The 21,415-nt window shown below is 43.1% G+C and overlaps 1 protein-coding gene across 2 annotated transcripts in view; it reads right to left on the reverse strand.

The window, feature by feature from the left end:
• The window catches only part of SLC12A1 (solute carrier family 12 member 1), a 48,776-nt gene that overhangs the window by 9,877 nt on the left and 17,484 nt on the right, over window positions 1–21,415 (reverse strand). For both annotated transcript variants that reach the window (XM_058156170.1, XM_058156169.1), the window contains exons 10-17: window positions 18,648–18,799; window positions 17,241–17,348; window positions 16,298–16,421; window positions 12,665–12,766; window positions 10,839–10,994; window positions 6,667–6,766; window positions 5,280–5,391; window positions 656–796 (exon numbers count right to left, since the gene is read on the reverse strand). In XM_058156170.1, the coding sequence (XP_058012153.1) occupies window positions 656–796; window positions 5,280–5,391; window positions 6,667–6,766; window positions 10,839–10,994; window positions 12,665–12,766; window positions 16,298–16,421; window positions 17,241–17,348; window positions 18,648–18,799 (995 nt within the window). The remainder of the gene's footprint in view (window positions 1–655; window positions 797–5,279; window positions 5,392–6,666; window positions 6,767–10,838; window positions 10,995–12,664; window positions 12,767–16,297; window positions 16,422–17,240; window positions 17,349–18,647; window positions 18,800–21,415) is intronic.

Raw genomic sequence — 21,415 nt, forward strand, 5'->3', positions numbered from 1 at the left:
AGAAGCATTAGTGCGCTCATTATATCTGATGGTGTAGCAATCAAATTAATACTCTGATCATAAACTCATTGTTTAATTTCACAGCAATTAGAACATCTGGTTGCTTGTATGATAATGAGCTTCTTTTCCCCTGTGAAATCCATGTGAAATGTTAGAAGACGAAGTGTGTAATTTCACTGTATAAAATAACTTTTGTGATCCAATATAAAATACTGGTACTATTACATAAGTGTAGGCAATTGTCTGAGTAGTCTGAGACATTTAAGTTCCTCTAAAGCTGTGATGGCGAACCTATGGCACGCATGCCAGAGGTGGCACACAGAGCTCTCTCTGTGGGCACGTGCGCTATCACCAGCTACTCTTATGGCATGTGCATGCACGCCAGCCAGCTGATCTTTGCGCATGCCAGAGCCCCAGAAACCCAAAGATCAGCTGGCTGGTGCACATGCGTGCGCCAGCCACCTGGTCTTTGAGTTTCCAGACTTTGCACGGCATTGGCCACCTGGTCTTCGTGCGCACCGGAGTGCTGGAAACCCAAAAACCAGCATGTGCACTGGCCACCTGGTCTTTGGGTTTCCTAACATAAACCTGAATGAATAAACCAACATTTTTGGGTACCGGAGGCTGCTCCAAAGCCGCATTTCAAGCAGCTCACCTGAAGAAGACTTCTGACTCCATCTCTAAAGCCGTCTGCCGCCACCGCAGCATAAAAAGCTTTCTTTTTATTCTTCGCCAGCCAGGCCTGCTTCGTTGTCATGCCACTGTTCATCTCGGTAACGCACAGCTTGCGTGGGCCCTGTGTGTGACACAATCATGCATTAGAGAGGCGCTCTGCATTATGCCCAGCACAATAGCGTGATTTTGAGGGAGGGACCGAATCGACTCTGCGACGTGAGTCAAGGGGGGAAAAAAAATTAGATCCCCACAAAAGATTTTTTTTTTTTTTTTGCAGAGAATCTTTTGAAAAGAAGCTTGCTGGTCCAAATCGTTCATTTTCCGTACAGTCTGCGTGAGCCGCTTAAGTTTTTGTGATCACTAGAAAAGGCCCGTTTTGAAAATTCAGCTTTGGGAGAGTTTTAATTAACGGTGAAATAATCATGAAGGATTAGCAGAGGAGCTCAATGGTAATTGGACTCCAAGTACTGTATTCAAAAAAATAACAAAAAAAAAAACCACTATGAACTATACTATGAACTACGGACATTATTTAAAAAATAAGGTTCATAGTTCATAGTTTCCGTTTGAAAGCCTCCCTAAGCTGGGGATTTAGGCATGGCGTTTTTGCATAAAAGAACATAGCAGCAGATGGGGACCAAAGAAAGGGCATTCTAAATTGTGGGGGGAATTTTTTTTTTTCCTGGAGAAGAGAATTTGCAATTCCCTTCAGCAATAACTGGCTACCGATTTTACCTGATGTCACATAGACAGTCTAATTCTCCCCGCAACTCTCCCCGCGCATTTTGCTTGACAATTATTTTGTTTCAAATTAGATTTGCTTTGGAACTTCTTGGAGAGTTTTATTACTTTTGGCTGCCCTAAATGTTTTGTCAACATTTAGAAGCGGAGAGGAGATGCTTTATGTAAACAAACATATGCCGATGAATCCCAGTTTTTAAAACGTGGCAGTTTACAAGTCTGTTGACCGTGTAATGGCAGTGCTTTCCAGTCTGGCTATGTAAAATATGAATTTGAAGCCATTGTGAAAAAGGTTTCTTTTGTTGTTTGTGATTAAGGCTGCATGTCTGTCTTGAAAGGGCTAAGATATGCTCAAAGCAAATAGGAAGCAGCAGGTGAAGCTAAGCAGAATCACATCAGATACTTGTACAATTAACACAAGGACCCCCTAAGGCTGTGTGCTCTCCCCACTTCTCTCTGTATACCAATGACTGCATCTCTAACGATCCATCTGTTAAACTACTGAAGTTCGCAGAGGACACAACAATGATCGGTCTCATTCGAGACAATGGTGAATCTGCATACAGACGGGAGGTTGAACAACTAGCCTCGCAGTGCGACTGGAACAATCTGGAACTGAACACACTCAAAACCATAGAAATGGTGGTAGACTTTAGGAGAAACCCTTCCATACTTCCACCTCTTACCATACTAGACAACACAGTATCAACAATAGAAACCTTCAAATTTCTAGGTTCTACCATATCTCAAGATCTAAAATGGACACCCAATGTCAAAAACGTCATCAAAAAAGCACAACAAAAACTGTTCTTTCTGCGCCAACTCAGAAAACTCAAACTGCTCAAGGAGCTGCTGATTCAGTTCTACAGAGGAATTATTGAGTCTGTCATCTGCACCTCTATAACTGTCTGGTTTGGTTCTGGAACCCAACAAGAGAGACACAGACTTCAGAGGATCATTAGAACTGCAGAAAAAACAATGGCTACCAACCTGCCTCCCATTGAGGACCTGTATACTGCACGAGTCAAAAAGAGGGCTGTGAAAATATCTACAGACCCCTCACATCCTGGACATAAACTGTTTCAACTCCTACCGTCAAAACGACACAATTGAGCACTGCACACCAGAACAACTAGACACAAGGACAGTTTTTCCCCGAAGGCCATCACTCTGCTAAACAAATAATTCCCTCAACACCGTCAAACTATTTACTAAATAATCTGCACTATTAATCTCATTGTTCCCATCACCCATCTCCTTCCACTTATGACTGTATGATTGTAATTTTGTTCCTTGTATCCTTTTGATTTATATTGATATTGTTTCCTGATTGCTTATTTCTACCCTATGACTATTATTAAGTGTTGTACCGTATGATTCTTGATGAACGTATCTTTTCTTTTATGTATTTGCGAACCCATAGGGAAAGTAAGTGAATACCACCCCTGATCCTAATGCTAAGTTGCTAATTACTGGCCTTAAATTTGGGATACGGAATAAGTCAACAAAGTGTAGTTTTGAATTATGTATGTCTCATGTAGTTTGGCTGCATTTGTTCCAAGGCTTAGGATAAAAGGCACTTGGTGCTGTCTGAACTGGGTTGTTTTTCTCGCAGATGTTTCATTACTAAACTATGTAACATCATCAGTCCTAGTAAGGAGTCGGGTTTAGGCTCTCAGTTTATATTCTGCCAGCAATGACAGGCAAGCCGGTCTAGAAAGCCCCACTCCTTATTAGCATGGATGATGTTATTTATTTTATTTATTTTATTTATTTATTTTGTCACAACAATATATGTAACTATCATACAGAAAGGTTATATAGTATATAAAGGTATAAGCATATATATATATATATATATATATTTGTTTTCTGAGGTTTTCGCGGGTGTTTGTATGTAGGTCTTTGGTTATTCGGGTTTTCTCCCACGTAAAATTGGAAGTGTCTTGGCGACGTTTCGACGAAGTCTCATTCGTCATCTTCAGGCTTCAGCTTCGTGCTCCCAGAAGCACGAAGCTGAAGCCTGAAGATGACGAACGAGAAAAACAATAGGACAGGAACGGTAGGCACGTTTGTGCGCTTATGGTCCTCTTAGGAATGGGGTGAGGTCAATAATAGAAAGTTTTTGGTTAAAGGTTTTAGGATTATGAGAAGAGACCACAGAGTCAGGTAAAGTATTCCAAGCACTGATGATTCTGTTACAGAAGTCATATTTTCTGCAATCTAGATTAAAGCGGTTGACATTAAGTTTAAATCTATTGGTTGCTCTTGTATTATTGCAATTAAAGCTGAAGTAGTCTTTGACAGGAAGGACATTACAATAGATGATTCTATGAGTTAAACTTAGGTCTTGTCGAAGGCGACGGAGTTCCAAGTTTTCCAAGCCCAGGATTTCAAGTCTAGTGGGATAAGGTATTTTGTTGTTTACAGAGGAATGGAGAACTCTTCTTGTAAAATATATCTAGTTCGGCTAATAAAACATCTGCAAGAAAGCAAGCAAGTTCAAAGAGCACCAAGGACCCGTCATGTCAGCCCTAAGCTACAAACATTCTCCTTTATTAGTATCAACAGCACTCTCTACAGCTATTAAAAAATAAATAAAAACAGGTACTTAACCATATTTTTTCCCAATGGCTAACAAAATTTAGATTCGTGCATCCGCTGAATATGAACTAAACAAAGCATTAATAGATATAAGTAAGAATCATTTAGAATCTTAATGGGAGTCGTATTGATAGCTGACAGCCGATAGCTATCTCATCATTCTCTTTATTTTCTCAGTTAAATAGCTTACAACAGTTCATTATGCCAATTTTTATTAGTCAATAAACCTAAATGTTACTAACTTTTTAGTGAAGGAAATTAAAATACCTAAGCCATATATAACGGCATGCTATATAAAATATTTGCAGGCATATAAAACTAGAAACCAATAAGTTAAAAAAAAAATTGGAAACCTTTCTGTCCAGACTTTTATAGACTAGAATAAAATGCCCATTGAAATAAGGAGTAAAACCTAGCTTTATAAATTAATGGGGCAAAAAAGCCCTTTATTGAATTGTGTTGTTTTTATTATTTGGCAGAGTGACTTGTAAAAATAAGTTTATTTTATACAAGTAGCTCTTGTCCTACCAGTTGAGGCCCAGATTTCCGCCGCTAAGCAAGACAATTGTTATGTGAGTTGTGCCCCATTTTGCGACCTTTCTTGCCATGGCCGTTAAGTGAATCGCTGTTGTTAAGTTAGTAACACGGTTATTAAGTGGATCTCGCTTTGCCTGTCGGAAGGTCGCAAAAGGGGATCACATGATCCCGGGACACTGCAACTGTCATAAATATGAATCAGTTATCAAGTGTCCAAATTTTGACCATGTGACCAGTGGTGGGTTTCAATTTTTTTTACTACCGGTTCTGTGGGTGTGGCTTGGTGGGCGTGGCCGGGGAAGGATACTGTAAAATCTCCATTCCCATCCCACTCCAGGGGAAGGTTAATGCAAAATCCCCATTTCCCCCCGATCAGCTGGGACTCGGGAGGCAGAGAATAGTTGGGAGAAGGGCCAGTCAGAATTTTTACTACCGGTTCTCCGAACTACTCAAAATTTCCACTACCGGTTCTCCAGAACTGGTCAGAACCTGCTGAAACCCACCTCTGCATGTGACTTTGGGGATCTTGCAACGGTCGTAAGTGTGAAAAACGGTTATAACTCACTTTTTTCAGTCAACTTCAAACAGTCACTAAAGGAATGGTTGTAAGCTGCCTGCATACGAAAGAAGCTTCTGTAGAGATCTGTCTTACGACTCAGCTTTCCGTGTAGAAAAGTTGTTCTAACAAGAGAGCCATTTTTGTGAATCACGTACAAACTTACCACATACACTTCACAGCAGAGGCAAAGGCCGTTGTTCTTTGTGAATGAATGAGCGATGTCTAACAACGCTGGTCTTATCATAGGTCCTCCTGTTAAAACGATGCACTGAGGCCTGCAAAAGATGGGAGGAGATGCATTATATCTGATGGTGCATTTACATCTGAGAATAGAATAGAATAGAATAGAATAGAATAGAATAGAATAGAATAGAATAGAATAGGGTAGGGTAGGGTAGGGTAGGGTAGGGTAGAATAGAATAGAGTAGGGTAGGGTAGGGTAGGGTAGGGTAGAATAGAATAGAATAGAATAGAATAGAATAGGGTAGGGTAGGGTAGGGTAGGGTAGGGTAGAATAGAATAGAGTAGAGTAGGGTAGGGTAGGGTAGAATAGGGTAGGGTAGGGTAGAATAGAATAGACTAGAATAGAATAGGGTAGGGTAGGGTAGGGTAGGGTAGGGTAGGGTAGGGTAGAATAGAATAGAATAGAGTAGAGTAGAGTAGGGTAGGGTAGGGTAGGGTAGGGTAGGGTAGAATAGAATAGAATAGAATAGAATAGAATGAGAACATGGAATGGAATGGAATGGAATGGAATAGAGTAGAGTAGAGTAGAGTAGAGTAGAATAGAATAGAATAGAGTAGAATAGAATAGAATAGAATAGAATAGAATAGAATAGAATAGAATAGAATAGAATAGAATAGGAACATGGAAGGGAAGGGAAGGGAAGGGAAGAGAGAAGAGAAGAGAAGAGAAGAGAAGAGAAGAGAAGAGAAGAGAAGAGAAGAGAAGAGAAGAGAAGAGAGCTGGAAGGGACTTTGGAGGTCTTCTAGTCCAGCCCCCTGCTCAAGCATTTCAGACAAGTGGCTGTCCAGTCTCTTCTTAAAAACCTCCAGTGATGAAGCACTCACAACATCTGGAGGCAAAGCTGTTCCACCGGTTAATTGTTCTTACTGTTAGGAAGTTTCTCCTTAAATTCCAGGTTGCTTCTCTCTTTGATCAGTTTCCAACCATTATTTCTTGTCCTGCCCTCTGGTGCTTTGGAGAATAATTTGACCCCCTCGTCTTTGTGGCAACCCTCAAATACTGAAATACTGCTATCACGTCACCCCTAATTCTTCTTTTCTTTAGACTAGCCAGAGCCCAAACCTGCAGCCATTGTTCCTATGGTTTAGTCTCCAGGCCTTTGCTCATCTTAGTTGCTCTTCTCTGAACTTTTTCCAAAATCTCAACAACTTTTTTTTTTTGTACTATGGTGACCAAAACTGGTTGCAGTATTCCAGGTGTGGTCTTACTTGGGTTTTGTAAAATGGCGCTAATATGTCATGTGATCTTGATTGTATGCCTCTGTTTATACAATCCAATCATTGAATCAGTTCCTACAATAACCTACCGGAAGTTTTTCACGTGGTCCTCCACCGTTGTTAGTTCCAGGGCACTCTCAACAGCATTAATATAGTATAGAGCCTGGGCTGATGACCCCCAGTTTACTTCTATGGTACAAGCAAAAACAACAACAACAAAAAGCACATCAATTTTCGCTTCTATATTTAACAAAAGTCATTTTACAGATACCATATTTTTGATCACTTGTAACGAGAAGTACCGTGTTTCCCTGAAAATAAGACCCAACTGGAAAATAAGCCCTAGTATGATTTTTCAGGATGCCTGTAAAATAAGCCCTACCCCCAAAATAAGCCCCAGTTAAGATTGTCAGCCAGATGGACGCATGTAGTGCCGCATTTCCCCCAAAATAAGACCTAACCAGAAAATAAGCCCTAATGCGTCTTTTGGAGCAAAAATTAATATAAGACCTGGTCTTATTCTGGGGGAGACATGGGTTGTATTTCGTTTTCATATGTGAAAGGCCAAATGCAAACTATCACCTTACGCCCAGTGAGTGGAAGTAACCCTTACTACATTTTTAATCTACTCTGACAATATACATGCAGACTCCTTCAAACTGGTTACCAGGTTTTCCCTGTTGACAATAAATAGAATACCTGCCTTCTTTTCAACCCTTCAGGGTAGGCCAGATCAAGAGATAGACATTGCTGAGATTCCAGGAAAATTACATTTGTTGTTGTTGTTGTAGGGTATAATAAACCGAATCTTGTAAGTCAGACCTGGAGATTTTACTGTCCCCAGGGCCACATCTGGGCCTTTGGCTGTCCCTTTCTGGTCCGCATGGATTGCTTCTATTTTGAAGCCAACTGCTATTCCCCCCCCCCCCAATTTATATATGTGTGTGCATGCATGCTACCATCTTCACAATTTGGCCCTTTGCAACAGTCCCAGTTTCTCATGTGGCTCCTTGGGAGAATTAGTTGCCTACCCCTATTTGTAAGCCTATCAAAGCTACATAGACAAGACATTGTTTATGGATTATTTGATCATCATATTGAGTCTCTTTCTCATGCTTTCCACTTTCTCAGGATGGAGTTGGCATTTCTCCATGGGTGGGATGCTGGGGATTTGCAGGGGTTCGGGAGAACCTCTAGCTAAAATTCTGTGCAGTTCGGAGAACCCTCAAATCCCACTCCTGGTGGACCGTCCCACCCCACCCCTCCCTCCCAGGAGTCCCCATGCAGCCCGTTTTGGATGCAGGTAAGTGCAGGACATGCATGGAGGTTCGGAGAAGGTGAAAAAAGGGGCCTACCAGAATATCAGGAAGGCTGGAAATGGGCTCATTTCCGCCCTCCAGAGGGCCTCCGGAGCCCGGGGAGGCTGTTTTCACCCTCCTGGAGGCTCAAGGAAGGCCTCCGGAGCCCGGGGAGGGCAATTCCCCCTGCCATGGTGCAGGAGGCCAACTAGGCCACGCCCATCATGACCACACCCACCCAGCAACCGGGCAGAGAACTCCTTGCTAAAATTTTTGAAGCCCCACCCCTGCATTTCTCCTTCTTTAACAATTCTCTCATTCCTACCCTAAAGTCATCCGTCTATCTTCTCTCCCACCTGACTCTTTTCTAACCTGTCTTACCAGATAAAAATTCACGTTGGCTGAAATAATCTATTGTCTCTTCTATGCAATGCAGCGAAAATAAAGATATGCAAGTGAGCTTCTGAACATTTTTGTTATCTCGGTGCCTTCAACATTCTCAATCCTGGAAGTTCATCACAATCGTTTGCAGGGGTGCTGGCTATTTATATCATTTTCTTTTTTTATTATTTGTTTACATTTATATCCCGCCCTTCTCTGAAGACTCAGGGCGGCTTACAGTGTATAAGGCAATAGTCTCATTCTATTTGTATATTTACAAAGTCAACTTATTGCCCCCCCAACAATCTGGGTCCTCATTTTACCTACCTTATAAAGGATGGAAGGCTGAGTCAACCTTGGGCCGGGCTTGAACCTGCAATAATTGCAGGCTGCTGTGTTCTAATAACAGGCTTCTTACCAGCCGGAGCTACCACCAAGCTTTCAAGCTTATTTGTCTCTGTGCAATTTTTCTAGAATTGAAGACAATGCTGCCTTACTTTTAAAAAGCCTTGCTTGGCTTCTGAATAACCTGCTGCCAAATTTCACTATGAAGTTAAAAACAAGTTAAAAAAGTTAAAAAGAGAGCGAGAGCGAGAGCAACCTTTCAAAAGCAAACCATGATGTCTGTTTATGCAAACCACAACTCGACAATAATGTCTTTCCACTCCTTTTGAGAACCACGGTAGCTTATAATATAGTATTTTATAGAGAAGAGGCCTTGTTAAAGAAAAAAAAGCGGAGAAAGGCAACACGTGTTTTAAGCTTGCACAACGTTGATACGAGCTGAAGAAATATTGTTTACTTTGGATGAGGGGATCGCCAGAAAATAAAAGTGATGGTGTAGCTATTAGACTTCTAAATAGTAATAATAAAAAACAAGCAAGCAAGCAAGCAAGACAAGGTTTCTGGTTAATTCCCACGCTCTGCGTAGAAAAGCTACCATACGCTGCTCTACAGAACTCATAAAAACCTCATTACTAGCAATACGTTGGTAGTCTACAAAAGAAGCCATTTTTCAAAAGCTACCTTTGGAGATCCCTCCAGAGAAATTTTTTCCTTTCCCTAACAGGAGAAAGATTAAAATGGCAGCAATCATTTGATAGATAGGATTAGTTATCAGAGATACACGGAGTTCTTAAGTGGGGGAGGGGGGGAGGAGAAATGTATGGTTGTTTGAAATTCCACTGAGCTGCATTAAAAAGCACCCTGGGGAGAAGCAGAAGAACGAAGAAAGGAAAAATTGAAATTGGAATGTTCTTTTTAAAACGATTCCTCTAGGAACAGCCCCTTGGTAACTAAATTAGACACGGCAGTGAAAGGTTGATGGATTTCGATGTGGACTTCTCCAAGTCACACATGCCGTCAGAAAGAAAAACAAAAAGGAAAAAAACAACTGTAAATTACACTATGGCTTTTGTCTGTTTTGTGTGTGTGTGTGTGTGTGTGTGTGTGTGTGTGTGTGTGCTTCTTTTGATTAATTCTGCTTGTTTTGTCTGTGTCAAACTGCCAGATTGGTTAGGGTGTAATTCCAGCAAGGATGATGATGATGGTGGTGGTGATGATGATGATGATGATGATGATTTGCTTTATTCATTGAAGATGAAACTCAATCAATTAAAAAATGCATCACAAATACCATTGACTGATACTATTTACTTTATTCATTGAACACGAAACTCTGGGTTTCTGGGCCTCTGGTGGCTCAGCAGACTAAGTCTGCCTGTTATTAACACAGCTGCTTGCAATTACTGCAAGTTCAAGTCCCACCAGGCCCAAGGTTGACTCAGCCTTCCATCCTTTATCAGGTAGGTAAAATGAGGACCCAGATTGTTGGGGACAATAAAAGTTGACTTTGTATATAATATACAAATGGATGAAGACTATTGCTTAACACAATGTAAGCCGCCCTGAGTCTTCGCAGAAGGGAGGGATATAAATTCAAATTAAAAAAAAAAAACTCAGTCAACTGAACATTCAAAAATGCATCACAAATACCATTGACTGATGCTAATGGTTGATACGGGTTGCTGCCAGTGTCCTAGGTAGCAACCAAGTATCTTCTTAAAATATATGATGTAAATATATGATATAAAGTATTATTACAGTATCATCATCATCATCATCATCATCCTGGTCACTCACTTGGCTGAGATTCTATAGATCAGGTGAACTTTTTTGCCGTTGTGTGCCAAAAGTGGGAGGACCATGGGGGGGGGGTTGTCATGTGCGTATGTGTCCACACCCAAAATTCAATGCGGCCCTCCCCCTGGGCATAAGCGCATGACCCCTCCATGCTCCCCCTGCTTTTGGCAAGCGATAGCACAGTGGGCGCGGTAGGCCTGTTTTTTACCCTTCCCAGGCTCCAGAGGCCTTCTTGGAGCCTGGGAAGGGCAAAAATGGTCTTCCCCACCCCCCAGGAGGCCCCACCGGAGGCCGGAAGCAGCCTGTTTCTGACTTCCGGATGGCCTGAAAATCGGCTGGGCAGCACGCTGGGACTGAGCTAGGGCAAGCCATTCATTCATTCATTCATTCATTCATTCATTCATTCATTCATTCATTCATTCATTCATTCTGAGCCTTACCTGGCTTCTTGTAGGTCACATAAATATAAAGAAAGAACTCAATTGCGTATGTGATGAGAGCCGCCCACCAGTTAATGACAAACATGACGCCACAGCACAGCACAGCTCCAAAAAGGGACACCCACATATTGTAATACCTAAAGGCAGGTCTCCAGCCTGTGGGAGTCAGAAAAAGGGGATCAATTCGTAATCAGCCAGATAGAGAGAATTGATGGATGGATGGATTGACTGCGTAATTGTATAGTATTGCCCCATACGACCTAGCAACAGTTGTGATCAGAATGGGGTTGTGGGCGCTCCATCACTGGAGGTTTTCAAGAATAGACTGGACAACCATTTGCCTTGGGTGGTGTAGGATCTCCTGCCCTATAGACCAGGGCTCTCCAACCTTGGCAACTTTAAGACTTGTGGACTTCGCTGGCTGAGGAATTCTGGGAGTTGAAGTCCACAAGTCTTAAAGTTGACAAGGTTGTAAATCCCTGTTATAGACCACCAAGGTCCCTTCCAACCAGAGGTGGGTTTCAGCAGGTTCTAACCAGTTCTGGAGAACCGGTAGTGGAAATTGTGAGTAGTTCAGAGAACCAGTAAATACCGCCTCTGACTGGCCCCGCCCCCATCTATTCTCTGCCTCCTGAGTCCAAGCTGATCGGAAGGAAATGGGGATTTTGCAGTAACCTTCCCCTGCCATGCCCACCAAGCCACGCCCACCCCACCAAGCCAAGCCCACAGAACCGGTAGTAGAAATTTTTGAAACCCACCACTGCTTCCAACTCTTGTTATTGGAAGAGCTGTGGCAGCGCATTGGTTACAATGCAGTATTGCAGGCTAACTCTGCCAACTGCCAGTAGTTCGATTCTGATCAGCTCAAGGTGGACTCTAACTGCCGGCTTGCCTGCAATTTGGCAGTTCAAATCTCACCAGGCTCAAGGTTGATTCAGCCTTCCATCCTTCCGAGGTCGGTAAAATGAGGACCCAGACTGTTGGGGGCAACAGGCTGACTCTGTAAACCACTTAGAGAGGGCTGTAAAGCACTGTAAAGTGGTATATAAGTCTAAGTACTATTGATAGTGCCCTCCCTCCCTCCTCCTTGTGGTTAGAATGCAGTATTGCAGGCTAACTGCCCACAGTCAGGAGTTTAAGCCTTACCAGGCTCAAGGTTGACTCAGCCTTCCATCCTTCCAAGGTGGGTAAAATGAGAACCCAGATTGTTGGGGGCAACAGGCTGACTCTGTAAACCACTTAGGGAGGGCTGTAAAAGCACTGTGAAGCGCTACATAAGTCTTACGTGCTATTGCTATTCTTTCCTCTGTTCCTTCCTCTGTTGAATAAGCATTACTGCCAGTGTTGGGAATGGGAGTTGCCAGGCAGGTTTTAAATCGTGACTTTTATTTTTTGTTCTTGTTTACATGATTTTTTGTTTGGAGCCTCTACGGATTTGGTAAAGTCGCAAAAATAATAAAAAGGAGATGGTTCCTCAAGCACTTGGCATCTGACACTACAGGGCTATTTGGATTTATTTCACTTGTTAGGATCCGGCTTGCCTTACCCCAATATAGATTTACTACCCTCAGTCATTTCTCTGCATCTAATAAAATACAACTGTTGCCCAATAAAACATACGCCCCGCAATATAAGAGGCAAGCCACCAAGGAGTAAAGCACAGTTGTTCTTCAGCTTGTTATGCAAGATTTGCAGTTTAATGTTAAAGTCCCTATTCCTGCTGAAGCCTCTTGGAATTATTTGCTTGTTCGAAGAGGTCTAAGGAAAAAGTGAATTCCCAGATACCCTCTAGATGCAAGTGAAAATCCGCCATGAAAAAAACGAACCTGGAGATTTTGCATACGACGCGAGGAAACAAGAGAAATTGATGAGCGCGTAGGAAGCCAGGAAGAAGTTGGAGATGATAGGAGCGATGGTATTCAGTTCGGCTATAAAACAAAGCAAAACAAGACAAAATGACAAAAATATTTGGGTGATGGATTGTGTCTAGGAAGGGAGAGGCGATGTGATGGATTGCGTTGTATTTCGTATTTTGTTCGTGTCGCGTTTGGACTCGTGTATCATCTCAAAGCCAGGTATAAATAAAATTAGCCTGATTTAACAGTAACAGAGTTGGAAGGGACCTTGGAGGTCATCTAGTCCAACCCCCCCTGCTCACGCAGGAAACCTGTACTAGGGATTCGAACCGCTGAACTGCCGACCTTTCTGATCGATAAGCTCAGCGTCTTAGCCACTGAGCCACCAAGCCAGGATTTCACTCTGAATCTGGTCAGAAATACTTCATTAAAGTATCCAGGTAGCCGACTTAACCACCACAATCGAGGCCCAACATTACTGCAGCTAAGCGAGACCTTGGTTAAGTTTGCTTTGTTCCATTTTATAACCTTTCTTGACACCGTTGTTAAGTGAATCACTGGAATTGTTAAGTTAGCAACACTGTTGTTAAGCGAATCTGGTTTCCCCATTGCCTTTTTTTTTTTGTCAGAAGATCACAAAAAGTGCTGTTGTCACTTCGGTCACTAAACAAACTGTTACAAGTTGAGGACTACGGGTAATCGTTTCTTGAAAAGAAAAGATAATAAAAAGGATCAAAGATTATTTCTTCTTCTTCTTCTTCTTCTTCTTCTTCTTCTTCTTCTTCTTCTTCTTCTTCTTCTTCTTCTTCTTCTTCTTCTTCTTCTTCTTCTCCTCCTCCTCCTCTTCCTCCTCCTCCCTCTCCTTTTCCTCCTCCTTCTCCTTCTCCTCCTCCTCCTCCTTCTCTTTCTCCTTCTCCTTCTCCTTCTCCTTCTCCTTCTCCTCCTCCTCCTCCTTCTCCTTCTCCTCCTTCTTCTCCTTCTCCTTCTCCTTCTCCTTCTCCTTCTCCTTCTCCTTCCCCTTCCCCTTCTCCTTCTCCTTCTCCTTCTCTTTCTCCTTCTCCTTCTCCTCCTCCTCCTCCTCCTCCTCCTCCTCCTCCTCCTCCTCCTCCTCCTCCTCCTCCTCCTCCTCCTCCTCCTTCTTCTTCTTCTTCTTCTTCTTCTTCTTCTTCTTTTCTTCTTCTTCTTCTTCTCCTTCTCCTTCTCCTTCTCCTCCTCCTCCTCCTCCTCCTCCTCCTTTTGCTTCTTCTCCTTCTCCTTCTCCTTCTCTTTCTCCTTCTCCTTCTCCTCCTCCTCCTCCTCTCTTTAGAATGGAGTAGATACCAAAACCAGAACGCCTGCATTGTAAAAAGTGACAAATCTTTGTGTGTATTCCAAATAGGAAATCACAAAGGAATTTTAAACAGCGTAAGATGAAAAGAAAGGGTGATCAAATGGGAATGTTTCTAGCAGAAATCTCTCGAGGATCAGCGCTGTGAACCTATTATGAAAGCAGGTAGAATACACGGGGCTGTTGGTTTGGATCAACAGAGCTTTGATTTTTGCAGACATTTAAAAAGAAAAAAGAAAAAAGCAGACTTCATGCTACATTGAAAGACTCTGAAGAAGATGACTTCAAAAAGCAGTTGCTTGATTTCTTAAGGAGCTGAGCAAGATGCATATATACTATGTGAGCATCTGCAGCCAAATCTTTTGGCTGAGCAAAGCTTCCATTGAGTCAATCACTCTCATACTATTGTGGCCTGTCGGCCGCCGGCCCCTTCAACAGCTGAATCAGAGGAGGGGAGGGTGCGTGGGAGTCAGGGCCAGCATCAAGGCAACCTGAGAGCTCCGAGAGGGAAGAGGGACCGGAGCTGTCAGAGAGAGAGACAGAGGCGGAGCCTGGGCCATCCATCAGCCCTCAGATGGAGAGTCAACAGCCCCCAGGTCTGGAGGTGGCTGATGAGGAAGAAGAGGAACAGCTGGGTCCAGTGCCTGGCATGCGGATGTGCAGAAGGCAGAGGAGAGGAGAGCAGTGGAAATCTATGGGCTGGTCCTCGGGACAGAAGAGCCACCGCTGCTAGAGAAGCCTTACCCTAGCTCTGGGGATAAAAGGCAGGGGGCAGAGAGGAATAGCAGTATTGTGCCTCACTCGCCCCCCCCCCCCGGCCACAGCCGGGCCCCTCTCATCTCCTGCTATCTCAGCCAGAGACTGATAGTGCAGAAGCATGTCCTGGCATGCCTCCAGCCCCCAGCCCTGGCACCATGCCCGGAAAAACCGAGCAAACAAACCTCCCTCCAATAGCATGTGCGCCTGAAGCCAGCCACGAGCTGGGATTACTGGCAGCTGGGGACAAAACGATGCAATGGATAGATCCATGCTTCCGGAGAATGGAGAGGCGACGTCAGCAAAAGGAAGGGAGGGGCAGGCCTGGATAAGTGCTGAGTCATGGAGCCACACCCCATGGCCTATATAAAGGATCTGCTTTCTGGCATTCTTTGAGTCAGGCAAAGTCTAACTTGGATTGCTAAAGTCACATCTTGGTCTCCTGCCTGCCCTGAGAACTCTGACAGAACTTTGGCAAAGCTGCAGAGGCTTTGTAGCCACGCTTGATACGGACTTCCCTGACCTGGCCGTCAGAGGAGGAGTGGGACACGACAAGCAGACAACGATTCATCTTCTGGCTGGCCAGATTTGTTAGCCTGCTGTGTGTGAGAGAGAAACTTTTTACTGGGGCTGCTGGCATAAAGGAATCATTGATTTAAATACAGAGGGTTTGTCGTATTTGGGGAGCTGGGTCAGAACACATACCTTGTGCAACCATGATGCACCCTGCTTTACCATCATGGCTTGAGTGACACAATGCAAGGCACAAGGCACAAACGTTAACATATTAGCCTGATACTTAAACTTGGTCACTCAGTCATCCAGTGAATGGCATATTTTCTTTTAAAATGTATTTATTACATTTATAAGCCGCCCATCTCGCTATCTAAAGTGATTCTGGGCAGCTTTTGATTTGGTTCCTGCTATTTTAGTCACTTTAGGGACTTTAGGGGTGCAGTGGCTCAGTGGCTAAGATGAGCTTGTCAATCGAAAGGTCGGCAGTTCAGCGGTTTGAATCCCTAGCGTCACGTGGCGGGGTGAGCTCCCACTACTTGTCCCAGCTTCTGCCAACCTAGCAGTTTGAAAACACGTAAAAAATGAAAGTAGAAAAAGAGGGACCACCTTTGGTGGGAAGGTAACAGCGTTCCGTGCACCTTTGGCATTGAGTCATGCCGGCCACATGATCACGGAGACGTCGTCAGACAGCGCTGGCTCTTTGGCTTTGAAACAGAGATGAGCACCGCCCCCTAGAGTTGGGAATGACTAGCACATATGTGCGAGGGGAACCTTTACCATTACCTTACTAGAAGTTTACATCATCTAATTTTTGTTGATCAGAATTTAGACAGGCCTTTTATGATACATTTCTTCATTTTCTTGCTCGTTTGGTTGAGTTGGGCGGCTACAGAAATGGAATAAATAAAACTAAATATAAAATAAATGTGTTTGGTGATATTTTAGACTGCTGTATGTCTTCCCTATTGCAAACACCAAGCCACCACTCGCTGAGTTTTACCCACCAATCAGAATGAAGGCCAGAGCAATGAGGAAAGTCAGAATGTATCCTCGGATGGGTTCATTATTTTTCCCGTATCCTTTGGCAAAAAAGTGGAGCGCTCGATAAATGTTATCCTTGCAGAGAGCCTGTCAAAAGAGCAAATTCTGGTTGAGAAATCTAATTCTTGGTTTCTTGGTCTCTTATTTATTGTTAGAAGAGCAGGAAGCCCTTCACTGTAAGAGATGTACCAGTGGTGAAATCTGAACCGGTTTACTACCTTGCAAGGCGTGTTAACCTAAAAACTACGGGACCGACAACTGTTGTGTTTGAGACACACACACCTCCCGACTGATCAACTGGTCAGCATCGGCACAGCTAAAAAACTGTAGAGATATGGGAAAAGATACTGTTGTGTCTGCGCCCCCCGAGCCGGGCCCCCTGCCAGAAAGTGACTTGGAAAGTGAGGGGGAAGGGCCGTCAGGACTTACCCCGGGAGCACCGGCTTCCCTGGCTCAGCTCCAGGAGCCAGAGGCAGGCCAGGTGGAGGAGAAAACGAGGCCTCCGTCCCCTGACTCTTTCCCCCCCAGGCCACGCCTCCAGATCCAGCTGATGGCAATCAGGCCTGGCTGAACCCTAGGTTTTGTAGGTAGGAGAAGCGGGAACAACAGAAGCAGGGATGGGGCAGGCCTAGGAAATGCTGAGTCATGGAGCGATACCCCACAGGATATAAAACCAGCAAGAGCTGCTGTGCCTCTTCGTAGCAGGCAAATCAACTGCTTAACTAAGAGCTGAAGTACTGGTTGTTCCTGGGTGACTCATCGGCAGCAAGGGAGATAACAGAGACACTTGGCAGACACTCGCTAGTTGCTGCCGGAGCTGATAGTGCCAGATAATTAAGCCATCACTTGGATGGAGGCGAGTGGGGGCAGAACAGATACAAAACGTATTTGGACTCTCAAATGTACCTGGAAAACCTTTGGCGCACTCACAAGCGAAGCTAGTGCTGAGGACAGCGTGGCAGAAAATATCCCAGCGGTGATTAAGGGTCCAAACCCTGAAACCATGCTCATCACCTTTGGGAAGGAAAAAATATATATAATAAAAGCAAGCCATTAAATCTAGTACAAGCTAGGCTATAAACCGAATTTGCAAATCCTTCCCGATTGTTAAATTTATAGCCACGTGCATTGTTATTCCGGCTCTTCTCTATTATCTTTTAAGTCATCCATTAACAGCTTGTCAGGGAGACTCCTTCAGCACAGAAAATTACTTTTTGTTGTCCCCCCCCCCTCAAAAAAAAAAAGAAGAAAAACCAGTTTGCTCATAATGGAGAAGATTGTTCTTTAATTGAATCGTGTTTTTTCCTTTTAAAGCCAAAGGCATATTTTTTTATTTTCTTCTGCAAATGATGCCGTTCAGAAGAGACTTGTATTAGGAACAAGAGGCCGTAAAAAGTAAGCATATTTAAATGGTTGTTCACTAGGACTCCAAGATCCCTCTCACAGTTATTACTATTGAGCAAGGTACCACATATACGGTACCTGTGCATTTTGGTTTTCTTGCCTAAATGTAGAACCTTAGTTTTTTCACCATTGAAATTCATTTTGTTGGATACCCCCGATGTTCAAGTCTGTTCTGTATCTTAAGCATAGACAGACAGATAGATAGATAGATAGATAGATAGATAGATAGATAGATAGATGATTGATTGATAGATAGATAGATAGATAGATAGATAGATAGACAGACAGACAGACAGACAGACAGACAGACAGACAGACAGACAGACAGTATGTATTTCTAGTAGATACACTTTTTAAAAATAGTCTCTAAAACAGTAAATGCCCAAGTTCCCACAATCTTTCATAGTGTGGTTTGATTAAACATTTTCTATCACTTAGTATTTAATTGGACTCTGCACTTTGCAATTAATTACTCCAGTCTAAAGTTTTGATGGAATTCCAGTTTAGGTCATGAACTGTAGGAAGTCTGTATTCTCATTCCGTTCATTTAACAAAATGTTATTTTGCAGAAAGGACCCCAGAATCCAGCTCCCCCTCCATTCTGCAAACCCTACTCCTTTCTAACACTGATGAAGTTACCTAGTTGGGTAAGGAAATATCTGCAAGAAAACAACCAAATTCAGAGAGCCCCAAGGACCCCATTCTTTAATTTCACTTTGCACGTATACATAAACTACTCCACCCTCCGGCTCTAGACTGTCAGTAGAAGTCTTGAAAAGTCAACCAATAGCCACTATGTGCCGAATGCTTATGTGAATATTAGTTTACGCTATTATATACAGTATATAGTATAACGCACATACAAACACAAACAGTAATACAAATTGGATAATTAGCATGCTTTTGAACCTGGAAATTATTCATCAGCCCATAATCACATGTCTGGATTTTACAGCTGGAGAAATCGTAGCCCAGGGCACAAGCCGATGATCCATTGCAATTCATCCTGGATACCACGGTATCGTTGACATTCCCTGTAGCATCGCGCACGACACAAGCAGCTGTGGAAATAACAGGGTATTATTATTATTTCTCTTCCTTGTGACAACATGATAATATCGCCGGGCTCTTTTATATTTCAGGTGGCTGATGTTCTATGCGCATTTCTGCCTGTTATCCCGAGGCCCTGTTGGTTGGAAATAACGGGGCCACTGGTTAAAATTGCTTGATGGTTCTACTGTTTGATGGTTCTACTGCTTGATGGGTTTACTGTCCGATTTAGCAAACGGGAACGTCATAAAACGTGCCTCTGAAAACAGATTAAACCTAAAGTGCTTTACTTAACACAAAAGGAAGTCGGTAGAGACCCAACCACACCTCAAACAATAATAAAGCATTGTTGATAAAGTAGAGCAGAGCTCCCCAAACTCTTTAATTCACAAAGTTCCTGATTGTTTATCGATCCCCAAGCATTTGTTATATGAAAACAATTCCACAAATATTACTTGAACTAATAGTTGCTGAGAACGGTAACAACAACCTGGACTCCCATCCTTCCGCTTTGAAAAACCCTGAGATAGAGGAAACCGTGTCTCTGTAGTAGGGCTACATGTCACCAATATTGCTAACCTGGGTGGTTGAGGGATGGGGAATTTTTTGGTGGGTAGGGGTGTGTTTGGGGATTGTCATGTGTGTTGGGCTTGGTCTCTGGGTGTTATGTGAATTTCGTTCATCAGAGTATACTGTATATATACATACAATGACAGTAATCTTTACAACAATGGGGTTATTTTTGTTTGGTGTTTCTGATTATTGGCAGGCAATCAAATAAATTAGAATTCTGAAATGCTCTATGGGGCGGTATATTAAGTCTAAGTGCTTTCTTGCCACCATTATTAAGTGAATCACTGCAGTTGTTAAGTTAGTTACACGGTTGTGTAACTAACTTATCAATGGGCTTCCCCATTGATTTTGCTTGTCAGAAGATCGCAAAAGGGGATTGTGTAACCTTGGGACAATTCCCCCGGTGAAATGTTACCGGTTTGCACCAGTTTGGGCGAACTGGTAGTGATAAAAACCTACCAGTTCCTCCGAACTGGTATTTCCAATGATCAGTTGTGCCACGTGATTTCAAATAGCTAGAAAGCAGGAAATCCTGCTTTCTAGTGAATCTAAATCACGCAGCACAGCTGTTCCTCCCCCCACTGTTCTGTTTACCTTCCGAAGCCTCCTTTTCCCACACATTCGATGCATATTGTGCATGCGCATGCACAACACACATTTTGTGCACACTGCGCATGCACATGCAGCGCACATTTGGCGTGCACCATGCATGCGCGGCCAGCGAACCGGTGGCAAACCGGTTCAGTTTTCACCACTGGGACAATTGCAACTGTCATAAATATGGACCAGTTGCCAAGCGTCCGAATTTTAATCACGGGACCACGGGGATGCTGCAATGGTCAACAGCGTGAACAATGATCGTAAGTCCCCTTTTTTCAATGTCATAATTTCGAACAGTCACTAAAAGAACAGTGACTACCTGTAATGAGATTGATGGGTATAAGGATTTTAAAATACCGTACGTTGATAGTAGCACTCTGAACTTGAGTACAAATCAATGGTGGGTTTCAATTTTTTTTTACTACGGGTTCTGTGGGTGTGTCTTGGTGGGCGTGGCATGGCTTGGTGGGTGTGTCTTGGGGGCGTGGCAGGGGAAGGATACTATAAAATCTCCATTTCCTCCTGATCAGCTGGGACTTGGGAGGCAGAGAATTGATGGCGGTGGGACCAGTCAGAATTTTTACTACCGGTTCTCCATGTCAGGAAATTGTTATTCGCCTAACTAGTTGGCCAGGCAATATATAAACTAACTATGTATGTTTGTAGAAAGGCATGATATTGCTTTAAGGCTGTGCTGCATCATGCAAGCTTCCTGATTGGTTGAGCTCTGTAGCCAATGTATAAAAGGACTACTAAATTATAGCTTGTTGGGAATCTACAGGGACGCTACAGCATTGTAACTTGATGACATGCTGAAACTGTATATTTGAGCTTTATGATCGTTGCTTGATCATGGCTAGTTACTGATTCCTCAAGATACTGACTGTTGTGAATTGAACTGTGTTTTGCCAAACTGAAAGAAGACCTTGCTTGTTTGTTTTACAAGTCTACATTGGTAAGAAGACTGACCGACTGACTTTATATGTGTATGACCTGGAATTGTTTTTGGACTATGACTTTGCTTTTACTGTCCGATTTAGCAAACGGGAACGTCATAAAACGTGCCTCTGAAAACAGATTAAACCTAAAGTGCTTTACTTAACACAAAAGGAAGTCGGTAGAGACCCAACCACACCTCAAACAATAATAAAGCATTGTTGATAAAGTAGAGCAGAGCTCCCCAAACTCTTTAATTCACAAAGTTCCTGATTGTTTATCGATCCCCAAGCATTTGTTATATGAAAACAATTCCACAAATATTACTTGAACTAATAGTTGCTGAGAACGGTAACAACAACCTGGACTCCCATCCTTCCGCTTTGAAAAACCCTGAGATAGAGGAAACCGTGTCTCTGTAGTAGGGCTACATGTCACCAATATTGCTAACCTGGGTGGTTGAGGGATGGGGAATTTTTTGGTGGGTAGGGGTGTGTTTGGGGATTGTCATGTGTGTT

The sequence above is a fragment of the Ahaetulla prasina genome, chromosome 13, assembly GCF_028640845.1.
Source record: "Ahaetulla prasina isolate Xishuangbanna chromosome 13, ASM2864084v1, whole genome shotgun sequence".
Classification (NCBI taxonomy): Eukaryota; Metazoa; Chordata; class Lepidosauria; order Squamata; family Colubridae; genus Ahaetulla; species Ahaetulla prasina.